At 42.9% G+C, this 12,606-nt stretch overlaps 1 protein-coding gene across 2 annotated transcripts in view; it reads left to right on the top strand.

Moving 5' to 3' along the window:
• Positions 1-6,654, top strand: part of LOC147610941 (heat shock factor-binding protein-like) — a 61,069-nt gene extending 54,415 nt beyond the window's left edge. For both annotated transcript variants that reach the window (XM_086785605.1, XM_086785604.1), the window contains exons 3-5: positions 5,749-5,772; positions 5,882-5,924; positions 6,070-6,654. In XM_086785605.1, coding sequence (XP_086641731.1) covers positions 5,749-5,772; positions 5,882-5,924; positions 6,070-6,185 — 183 coding nt within the window. In that variant the 3' untranslated portion in view covers positions 6,186-6,654. The remainder of the gene's footprint in view (positions 1-5,748; positions 5,773-5,881; positions 5,925-6,069) is intronic.
• Positions 6,655-12,606: the final 5,952 nt, after the last annotated feature.

Here is a 12,606-nt window from a genome sequence, read left to right as displayed (position 1 = left end):
CGTGTCGGTACTCAAAGCACACCTTGGAGGGGAGGGAGGCTCAAGTTCACTCTATCACTTGCACTCCGTGTTGGTACTATGACCACACACCTCGGAGGAGAGGTGGGCTCAAGTTCACTCTACCACACTCTCCGTGGTGTATTATGATTAGAGACCTGAAAGGAGAGGTGGGCTCAAGTGTATAATATAAGATAAGACCGAGTTAGAGGCACGGAGGTCTTGGTGCTCCATAGAGATGTTTGCTACATATAGTTTTACAGGCATTTCGGCCGCCAATAGAAAATCCATAGAAAAATCATCGATGAGATATCCATGAGTTCCATAAGCCCAATGCATCCCAAATAAAGGGAGCCAAAAGCAGACTCCATCCCAATAAAGGGACCGATAAATAATGTTTCCGTGAAACCATCTCAAGGTAAACAACAACACACTATTCTCCTTCTACAAGCATGCAAGGGTTAGTGAACATCAAAAACATTTCATCATAGACATCAAAAGCACCAACTTTGCAAACTCAACGTATACTTAGCTTTTCTTTGCGAGATTTACTCATGAAGCCAAAAGAAATATCTCGTCACCATATCCGTAAGATATCCTGAGATATATCTCCTTATAGCTTGCTTATAAGCTTGATTTATAATCAACAATAATCCATATGGAAAGAGTGTTGAACATGGGCACATAAAGCCAACTCCATACTTCGAGGATAAATTCTTTGAATCCATAAATCCTTAGTCCAAGCTGTCTACTGCTCATGCTCTTGACACATGACTGCTTCAATAATGCTGTTCTATCCATGAGATATATGTCTGAGAAAAGTATAACAATATCGGATTACTTCCAAGATCTTTTCTCTTCTCCAATCAATTGGAGAAGCTGAGCTCTGATACCACTGTAACCGATAGGACCCGGACTAGACGAGAAAACTGCTTCAAATATATACAGAGCATAATAGTAGGAAGCCACATAATATAAATAGACAGTACACTGAGTTGGAATGGCCGGCTCCCCATGGGTACTTCTTTATTACGAAGAAGCTTTTACAAAGAATCCAAGGTGAGGGTGTAGTCAGCACCAGATTTTCCATATAAATCCTTGGTAGCTTTCCACATAGCATACAAGAGACTCTGACAAAGCCCTCTTGACAAAAGCCAGGCCAAGTCAGTGCCACAAATCAGTCCCAAAGTCTTCAACTCTACCCCAAAATATCCCATTGTTGAGAGGGAAAACCACTGCTGTACCACCAGTTTAAAGAGCAGCCCCAGTAAAGGGAAAGACTTGTAAATGTACGGCCTGCTCCTCAGCAGCATCCAGTCAACAAAGAGAGAGAGAGAGATAGAACCGGCATGTTTTCTGTACGGCCAGCACACTGCTGCAACCACAAGGTGGGGAAAAAAGGTAGTAGCACACAGCTGTTGGCCAGCCTGTAGGCGACCAGCTCCAAAGCGGGAGAAAGATAGGAAAAGAATACACAATGATGCTGTAGTCGGCCAATCTGTAGGCAACCCAGCAGAAGGCAGGTGCAACACAGCTGCAACCACCAGCTTGAAGGCGGCTCAAAGAGAGAGAGAGAGAGAGAGAGAGAGAGAGAGAGAGAGAGAGGGAGCATTAACTGCTGCCGGCCTGTGTGCATCCTCCAAATGCAGCCCCTTCCTCTTCCTTTTAGGATTCAGCCCCCCCTCTCCTTTTTGAGCTGGCCAGCTCTAAATAGGGCTCATGCTTTTCCTTTTTGCCAAAAGTGGCCTTCCTTGCTGAAGATGTCCAAAAACCTTTGCTTTGTCTAGCCAACACCTCCATAAATGACAAAACTTGCCATCTTTAGTGTCCAGAGTAAAAAAAAGTCCCTCACAGATGGGTGCCTAGCTTTTATTGACTTCGTGGGCCACAAACTGTCTTGCATGTCCATGAATCTAGGCCCAAACAATACGATGTCCGGCCAAGATTTAATGATGTTTGAACACATTGACTCATAAACCTTATAAAATTCTCATAAATCTTTGTGAACATCTTTTAGGCCTATCCATGCAAGTGAATGATTCACCTTAACCCCTTCTTTTGTGGAAAATTTCCGTTCTCACCTTGGTTCTGTTCTTTGTGTGGGCTTTTCCCAAAACATTGATCAAAGCTGGTGAAGGGACCAAATGGTGACATTCCCTCTACCTTATAAGTAGTTGCCCACAACTATGTAAGTGAGGTGCCACCACCATAGTCATCAAGTGTAGTAGATCCAGTGCCAATCTAAAATATCCAACCACAGCCATACAAAAGAATACTTCCACTTGAAGTTTCTGTAGGCAACATGCATCTTTGATACTGGGAAATGTCCAGGCTAGTGATAGTGGCCGCCGACGTGTGTAGAGGCAGCGAGTTGGGGCCAGAGAAACTTGGTTGGCGAAGGCACTAGGGCTGGTCGAGGTGAGGTGGGTGGGCTACATCAGAGGTGTCTTTGCACAGTGGAGGCGGGTGAGGGTGGAGACCACGCTGAAGGCACTTTTCAACGGAGGTTTCAGGTACCAAGGCTGGGTGGCTTAGGCCGTTAATGCAGCGGTGGGGAAAAAACACGCACACATGCCTAGAAGATTAATGCAACTGACCATAAGAAATGACGATGACGGTAGCTTGGAGGGCTCGGCAAAGTGATGTTGGGTTGCTGTGCAAGCCGGGATGCTGAGTAGGGCATGCAGTAGATGACGGTGTTGACGTGTAGGATGGGGTAGTGCGTCGGCTGGGGTAGCGCAGCCACTGGCCTGCAGAAGGGTAGGCTTAGGGATGATTATGGTGGTGATGGTGACATCAAAACCCTAAACCTATGCTCTGATACTATTTGAAGCCGGGATGCTAGCAGGGCATGCAGTAGATGACGGTGTCGACGTGTAGGATGGGGTAGTGCGTCGGCTGGGGTAGCGCAGCCACTGGCCTGCAGAAGGGTAGGCTTAGGGATGATTATGGTGGTGATGGTGACATCAAAACCCTAAACCTATGCTCTGATACTATTTGTAGGTCCCTTGCAAGGCTGAGGAGGATGGAAAATCTCAATTACTGCTGTGCAGAGAGATAGAGAGAGAACAAGGTATTAGAGAGAGACAGCATATTGCATGACTCAAATGTAGATTGATTGATGATCTTAAAATGAAGTACAAGCCCTTCTTATATAGGCCTTTCTCACACCAAACCATTTAACCCTTATTTAATGCATGCTTATCCACCCTCCTAAGAGTTGGTTCACACGTAGACACTCACATAGAGACTACCAGCCTTTTAAGGGGCTGTTCACACACTGTTACACACATATAAGCCGCGACTTATCCCAACAAGGTTTAGCACAAAAGTTGCATTTTTTACCTTTACCCTTGGATGGCCCTTTCGAAGGACCTTTCTTGGAGAAGAAAAGCTTGGTTTCGCCTCTTCCTTTGATCTTCTTTTCTTCTTCTTGGAGGGAAGTGATGATCCCTTGAAGTGTAGGAGATGGAAGGTTCTTGAGAGTAGTGACTAGATGTCCATACCCATTGGGCATGCTCTTCAGGAGAACTGCCATTGCATCATCATCAGCCACTGGTGCTCCAATAGCTGAGAGTTGAGTCATGAGACTCTTCATGTGATTAACATGGGCAGCAAATGATTCATCAGGGTTTCGCTTAAGCTCAAAGAACACAATCTTCAATGCAAGCTTAGAATTTCAACCCTTTGCCCCAAACAATTCCTCTAGCTTAATTTGTGCTTCTAGAGGTGACTCTTATGTCAGAGATATGATGAATGTAGTTGTCACTTAGTGCCAATGCAATGATGGAAAAAGCTTTATCATCTCTAGTGACCCATGCAAGCATAGCATCTCTAGTGGTAGGCTTCTTTTCTTTCCCATTTACTACACTCCAGATGCTTTCCCATGGCACTTAACCTTCATTTGCCATGTATGGAAGCCTTACATCAAACTTATTTAAATGCATAGAATGGGATGCCATTTTTTATGAGTGGAAAGCTCTTACCCACTGGTTTTTCATAGTAGGGCAGTGTCTAGACGCTAATCCTTTACAACAGAGATTAGGTGCTCCTTTACAAATAGAGATTAGGTGCTTAATGGCACTTTTTAATGACCATTAGTGCAATGCTCTCCCTTAATGACATAGGCAGAAATGTAGTGTAAGTTAGAGGATGCAATTGACTGCCCAAATCAAGGGGGCTTTGCAAAAGAATGATATAGCATGAAATAGCACTCCCTAGTGTTAGGTTCGAACCCTTAATGGTAGGGATTAGTGTATATAATTAGCATTAATCCATTGTCAATGACAGTTAACAGAAAACTGAGAAAATGCTTGCTTCTTCCAATATGTGTGAACACTATTCTGAGTGGATAGGGTAAGTGTGCCATGTGTCACTTATCTAGTGTGTATGTGTGATTTCTATGGGTCAAAAGATAAGGCTACATGCCTATAACATCAATGCTTATTCCAGGACACATGTACGGCTGCAGGTATTAGCCACGTTGGACGAGAATTAGGAGAGAGACTGCATATTCTATATTATCCTGTCTGGATGGAGATTGATGTGATGTGGCACCAGAGACTTCATCCCCGGAGCTATCCTCCACCCTGTGAGAGTTGTGGGTCGCTCAGGGAGGCACTAGTCTATTGACCCTCCCGGGCCTCCCCTTGAGTCTGGACTCAGGGTTCTTGGTGCCTAGGGCTTTGTTGTGGATGCCCCATTAAGCATCTCCCATGGGATCCTGGTGAGTGGGAATGGATTGATGTAGTCAATCCCTTGAAGGGTTTGGCTTCCTTCAGTTACACTGTGAGGAATGCCAGACTATTACTAGGATAGATTCAGAGGCCACACTGGGAAAGCGCCACCCAGCTATGAACCCAATAAATGTGCCCTCACATGGGTAATGATGCCACCGGAGATCTTCCATCAGTAATTGCATTTCATCCCTACATTTTACTTGGGGAGTGACGTGGCTCCACATGGCATTCCTAGGACAAATGGGCAGCCTGGCCAAGAAAGCCGAGATTTCAAAATCTGAAAAAGGTCAAATCAGCCCAACTTAAAGCTACCAACGTCAAAAATAGGGTGCAGAGTCCATGCAAACGTCAGCACAACCAAGAGAGAGTGAACCGATGGCGATGTGCAGGTTCATTTGCAAGTACTCATTGTGTCTTCGAAGTGTAAATTAGGGGTTGCTATCAAATAGGGCCCAGTTAACATTTTTAAATATTGTAAAAAATGAAGGTGAAAAAACTCGTAAGTACTACAAAACATACAAAAAGTTTGTACTGCTCCCAGGGTATGAAACACATTTCATTGCTACTATGTTTGCAAAGAAAATACTTGGGGTGGGGTGGGGGAAGGGGGGGAGGTTTGCTGTTCATGAATCCTCCATGAATGGCACACATGGTTGATTTGAGGCACAATGAGCTGCACAAACGCCCTATGTCCTCTACCTTGTCTGCTGTTTGTGTTGGTTTTGATACTTCTATTGTGACCCTTGAACGTTGGTGATATGCACATATTCAAAGCATTGGATTGTGTACAGTAAAACCACCTTCCAACCATTGAGCCCTGTACTGGCACCCTTTCTAGGTAAATCCCCCTCCCCCAAAACTGAAAAAAAGCCATACCACTGAAGGAGCACATCCATACAGATCAATCCATAGGCAGGCACATAGTTTGATCCCTATAACCTTATTACAGCATTCAACCCTTGCCTATTGCAGCATCAAATTCTTTGAATAACACCTTTCTTTTATTCTGCAGGTTCAAAATCTTTTGCAACAAATGGTAAGAAGTTTTTTTCTTCTTTTGTGCATCTCATGACCAAGCAACATGCTCAAGGTTGAGAACTCATGGGCTTTCTGTACCTGAGGCCTGTGTTTGTTATGGTGTGCAGCAAGCAAGGTTCGAGACAATGTCGGAATCCATCATAACAAAAAATATCCTTTATCGAAGTAACTTGAATGATCAATCTTCTGGAAATTCAAAGCATTCAGTGAAGGGAATCTCGTGGAAGCTTAGTAAAGGATATGATTAGGTGCTTTTTTTTATTTTTTTCTTATTTGCTTGCCTTGACACTCACACTCGATGAGATGGGATCCCGCATTGACGATCTGGAGAAAAGCATTGGTGATCTGACCAAGGAGATGGGCATTGAGCTCCCACCACCAGGCTCTGGGGGAGCTCAGAAACAAGAATGATCAAGGCTGTAATTGCAGTACCGCATTACGATGCACTAGAAGCTTTGGGATTGCATTCTCTATTTGGGCTGATGTTTTACTGGGGTAGTTACATATCTACTTGCTGCATCAAGATACCAAATTTTGCTGTAACCTTCTATGATGGGCATATTTCTTTTTTATATGTTGTACGCGGGTCAAGCAACTGCCACATCAGATTTTGGATGTAGGCATTGAACACCATGTGCATTGTTCTGTGTACTTCTTGTATGGTGTCATGTAAAGAAGGTGCTTACATTTGTGGAGGACCCATGTGAAATTAAGAGTTTATCTGATCAGAGTGTGTGGGGCAAAGATTAGATGGTTATGATGATTGATGTAAGGCACCCAGGCAGATAGCAGTGCACCTGGATAAGGACTTCTCCTTTCTATCTCATTTTGTGTTGTGTTCACAACTGCAGATCAATTGAAAAGAGAGTTTTTAGGATGTGTCATCCTCCCATTGATGGAACTTGTCCTGCTATCTCCCTTGCTTTTCTTCCGTCTTCAGCTCCGTGTGACTACATACTGGACCCCAGTATCAGTATCGAGCCTTTCTAGTGTTGTTACAAGGTTCTCCAGAGATGGAAATGGTTGCCATACCTTGCAAAGCTATTGGTAACATTCTGCAAAGGACATTGCTCTTTTTTACATGATAGGAGAGAAGAGAATATGGTTTTTAAGGCGCCATAAAAGGGGCTCTTGTATGTTGTTTTTAAATTGTTATTTATAAAATATATGTATGTGATTTAGAACTAAAATTACAATGCCACTAGGGTAGATTCGAACCCTAGTACCCCCTTGAGAGTGCTCTTGTAAGCTGATCTATACTTGAGAGCTTTCCATGCCTTGTAATGATCCCTTGATAGGCATCATTTGCTTATTACAATGGCACTAGGGTAGATTCGAACCCTAGTCTCCTCTTGAGAGTGTTGAGGAGGCAAGTGCTCGTGTAAGTTGAACTCTACTGGAGAGCTTTCCATGCCTTCGTAATGATCCCTTGTTGATAGGCATCATGTGCTTAGGTGTTTAGGTTGAAATGGTGTTAATAACCACCGTGGCGAATATTACTCCAAAACGTGCAACAACATTTTCATTTTCAAGCCATATTTTTATACCGTGCAATGCGCTTTATGTAAAATGATTATGAGAAATCTATGAGCTTCAAACTTGTGTTTGAATATACCGGCAATATGCTTCTAAACTAGGAAATTAGCTTAGACTAACTTATTGGGTTCTTGATGATCAATTGGGCGGTCGTGCATTGTACAAATGAGTCTTGTATATAAGACATTTTGACTAATGGAAAAAGACAATCTTATTCTTACAATTGAGTTTGAGTCTTCATGCTCTTATGTTTGGAGTTATTTGTATGCTTTTTCTTTTTCTTGTTGCATGCATGTTTAGGGATTGTGTGGGTGAGTGATGGTGTTGATGTATGTTCTCTTCTCTCTCTCCCTCTCTCTCTCTCTCTCTCTCTTCTTTCCTTGTTTACTCTCTCATGCTTTCACTCATGGTGGCGTCTAAGTAGTGGTTGAGCTTCACATAGCTCTCTCTCTCTTTGCTCCACACCCATTTGTAAATCTTATTTGTGGTGACAATCGAAGGAGACAAGGTTGAGAATCTTAGCTCTTTATAAGAGAGTTAATCTACCAAGAATGGATGAGGTGCAAACTGGTAAGACCCTTGCATTTTCCTTCTCTTCTTCTTCCTTTCTCTTTATCTTTTAAGGCTCAAGTGTTCTCAATGGGTGAATATCTTTGGCGTCGTTGCTCGGGAAGCAACTTGGCTTAAGACTTTCTTGCTATCCTTTGCATTTGGACTATTGACACACCTTGGAGTGTAAATTCACTGTTTTAACTTTTGTTTGTTATTGTTTGATGGTTTATTTTGTTCACCTTGGTGCAGTGGAGCATGGAGCAACCCTTCGGGCTCGAGTTGCATGATTATAAGTAGGTGTTCGATTCAATTTCTTTTGATTTCGGTTAGCTCTTTTTGGCATTTGTAATTTTCAGAGTTAAGGAGAAATCAGAGGGCAAAATCTAGATTTTAAGACCAAAACATGCACCTTTAAGGAGATTTTAGAGAGCAAAATCTAGATTTTTAGACCAAAACACAAAAAACTTTTCTTTGGTTTGTTTGTGTAGATTGGACTTGCATATACACATGCGCAAGTGGGAATGCACATTCCTAAGTCTTACAAGGAAGATATGTACAATATTCTCATTAAGGGAAGGTCAGATAATATTCTTTCCATAAATGTCCATAATGATAAAAAACAGTTGAAAAATTATCATCACGTGGTCTTGACTTCCATCAATGCAAGTGGTAGACTTGTCAGAATTTGGTACATGAGTGTCAAACTAGAAACACAAGTTCTAACCTATGAACGCACGTTCATAAGTCTTCTTGATACATAGTGACACGTGTTCTTATCACGGACGTACGTTCATAAAACATTCTGGGCCATGCACGTTCCTAGTATTGCGAATGCATGTCTGACTATACACTTTCCCAACTCACCTAGCCAGGCACGTGTCTATGTGGGAACGCATGTTCTCAACTTGTGGACACACGTCCATAAGTCTAACAGACAAAAATATAAAAAATTTAGTAGACTCCAAAATATCCATGTCCATCGTTTGACTTGTGCGGGGGGGATGTGCTCTGAGTTGATCTCCCTTACATGTACATGAGGTTGGGAAGGATTTTTGGACTCAACCCCACGTTTGAGGAGATTGCCTCAACGATGCTAAATCAAGAGCATCTTCTCAAGAGGAATCTTTGCACGCTTCACAATCCCTGATACCTCTCACAGGAGCTGAACATTCGAGCAATAGGAGAGGAAGCACTTCTTAAGAGGAATCTTTGCACGCTTCACAAACCCTCATGAGATCCAAGAAATCCTAGGAGTTGAACATTTGAGCGATAGCAAGGACATTAGATTGAGAGAGGTCTATTACTGGGAACCTATCTCTTCAAAGATGCGTATGGACCAAGAAGTTAGAGTGCTCCACTCCGCTACAACTACTCAAAGGAGTTTTGTAGGTGTCATTAGAGACATTATCACAAGAGGTCCAACTTAAAAGTGGGCTTATTAAATTGTCCAGCAAGCAAGAGACCGTTCGCTTGAAAGATCAAGCATGGAGGCATCTGCTCTCAATATGGACTGTAACTAGTCTAGCACGAGAACAAGAAGCTCAGCCCAGTAGAGGAAGGAGTAATCCTTCCTAGAGCCACAATTGGAATGGTTGCAGAGGAAGACAGCGGTAACATCTATAGCCTTGGGCTTGGTTAGCTCTCAGAACATGAACCTTAGAGTGTTTGGAACAGCCTAGTGGCCCTTTGTATCCTTTGGCTTCATAGCATCAAACCCTAGTACGAGAAGTGCAGGGGGATTTAGGTTAAATATAACCATAGAGGCTGCAATAGCTACGCAAGACACTAGGACTAGAGAGTCAATCCAAGCTGTCAGGTACACAACTATGAGAACCTTGTGGCACGGAGAAGGGAGCTTTGGACTAGACTCGACTCTAGGAGGAGCATATACATCACAACACAAATCAGCCCTACATGGCTACCCTCCACAATACCCTACTTGCCTCAGGGGCAAGGGCAACATCCAATATATGCCATGCCACCAACCTACCCTCGTTCCCCATATTATCACTTACAACAGTTGCCTCAAACCACTACCCTCTAATAGGGGAATATCAATGGGGCTAGCAGCAACACCACCACCCTACTACTATGCAGCAATCAGACTGAATCCTGGACACCAAAATACTATCAAACCTATGTAAATTACAAAATTGATGCCCAAGTTCAATGGGACTGGAGACCCCATTGCGCATTTGGAAGTGTTTGATCAGATGTGCGACACATGCAGACGGCCTGACGATCTTGTACTGGAAAGTGCCTTCGGCCTTACCATGGAAGTGAAGGCAGGTGAGAGTGGTTCCAATCTCTAAAAGCAGACGGCAAGTTTGACTTTGACACCGTGAAGATTGCTTTCACAATTGGTTACTCTTGTTAGGGAACTTGATGGAACTCAGTTGATTAACTTTACCATGTCAAACATCAAGAAAAAGAATCGATCATATACTACAACAGGGTGAGATATCTCCACTCTCGATGCTTTGACAATGATAAATTCTCTGATGGACAATTAACTGAGAGATTCCTAGAAGGAATCCTTGATTCAACCTTGCCATAATGCCTTGTACTCAGAAAAAGCATAAAAACTTGAGCCATGATGTAGAAGTGCCATAGACCTTGACGATAACTTCATGGGAACTTCTTTAAGGAATCTCCCTGAAAGAACCCTTTTCGAATCATGCTTTAGTACAATGCCTTCAAAGATCGGTGACAAAAGAAAAGAGCCATACATTGCACCATCCGTAGTGGGACCTAGTGATCACGCTCATGCAACAAATGACTGAGCCGTGGAAGGTTGTGATAATGTGCGCTTTTGCCGCACAGGTCGTAGCTGGGGACTTGCCGAACACCGTATGCGAGCCACGAATGGCTGCAAGCATACAACCAGGAAAGCAAGCTCAAACAGAATGCAAAGGTGTGTCACTCACCGCTCTAACCGTCGCCGTGAAGGATTCCCCATCGCAGCAGTGAAGAAGGCGCCGTCGTCGCCGCTACACAGTGCTCGATCGCTCTCTCACTCTCTCTCTCTCTCTCACACACACACGCAGGAGAAGGAAACTAAGGAGATAAGGCAAGAGCACTCTTGTATTCAACACATGAGAATGAGGGTTTTAGGGTTACATTTGACTCTTATAGGTGACGGCCGTTCACACATGGGCGCCCATACATGGCCGGCCGATCCTAACCCTTATCCTATTGATATTCAAGGTGCGCCTCTCATCGACGATCACCCAATCCCTTTATCCTTTGCATATGGTGCCGACAAGCCCGGCCCATGACTCAGAATAGTTAAACTAATTACATGACGTAAAACATAGTACGTCTCAATGTCCGTCATAGGTTAACATGCCCCCCTTCGTGATGTAGATTCCGTCCTCGGAAGCTATGGTATGGTAAGCTCGATAGGGTTGTTGTGGTAGACCGTCTGCAAAACAGGGAAGTAGAGTGAAAGTGTGCTGGAATTCAAAAGATATAAAGTGTATAAATTCAAGCATGTTAGACCACAATGGATGTTGCTATGAGAACTTAGTTTAAGGGTCACATGAATGAGCTAGTGTAGCAAATTAACAGGAGTTTAAAATTATTGAAAGTAAATCAAGAGTTAGCAAGGTGTCAAAGGTTAATCAAGGTTTATAACTGACCTAAGTCAAGGAAAATAACCAAACTTAATAAATAAACAGATGACCACACTGTGTCTACTCTAAGAACAAGTTAATACCACGAGCCTAGGGACACAAGAAACATCAGAGTTACAGGAGCCTTTTGCCTTTATTTCTTTATGCACGTGACAATTTTTAAACACAATGGCGACCTTCCTAAGGCAAAACTAACATCGATCCTGGTACCATGTTTAACACAAGGCATTATCCAGGAATCTATTAGTTCACCTTAGGCAAGGCTACCCCCTACCAACTAAGGCATCGGTCTGGAGTAGAATACTCCTCGCCTACCAAGTATCAATAAGGCGATAGGCCAACATTAGAGCACATAATAGACTTGTATTGCCATTTATTGTAGGCTTTTAAAAAAAATATATATATATTTATTTCTTTTGATCTTCGCTCCTGAACTGTAATGTGTTCTTGTATTCTTTCGACAAGGGGTAAAAGCTATGTCCTAGAGGTCAACACACACATGGCCAGGTGTCAAACATTAAGATGGTTTGACCCTAGACCTAAGACAATCGTATTCCAAGGTTAACTAAAGACTGCATGCATTCTCAAGAATATATCCAATAAGGTTAAACTCATTAATGATTCACACTAGCACGTAAGGCAACTTCAAAAACTAAGTAGTACATTGACAATTTCCATGTGGTCATGCATTATAGTTCATGCAATTAATTGAACAGTAAAAACGAAAGAGAGTGGGTATGGAAGAATTACACCTGTATTTTGGAGATCTCCTTGATTCGATGAGAAAAATGCCTGCAATTTGATGAGATATTTATGTATGAGCGTTACGGCTATCTCAGGACTTGAAAGCGAACCCACCTCAAACTTTTTAACCTGTATGTACAATCAACTAACAAGCACTATACCTCGAGAGGCACATCAGTGTGAAAAATTCAAGACTCGTTTAAGGACTCCAAACTAGAAACAACTTGAAAACACTAACCTACCCCTACCAGTCACCACACTACTACTGAGGATATGGTAATAGGATGTTGTAGAGTCCTGGCTCTAGCCCTAAGGCTAAGCCTCTATCTGCATCATCCAAATAAATAAAGTCAACCTCAGTAGTG

Source organism: Cibotium barometz, chromosome 48, assembly GCF_041138505.1.
Source record: "Cibotium barometz isolate CiBa-2024 chromosome 48, ASM4113850v1, whole genome shotgun sequence".
Lineage (NCBI taxonomy): Eukaryota > Viridiplantae > Streptophyta > Polypodiopsida > Cyatheales > Cibotiaceae > Cibotium > Cibotium barometz.
This window is presented reverse-complemented; position numbering and strand designations above follow the sequence as displayed.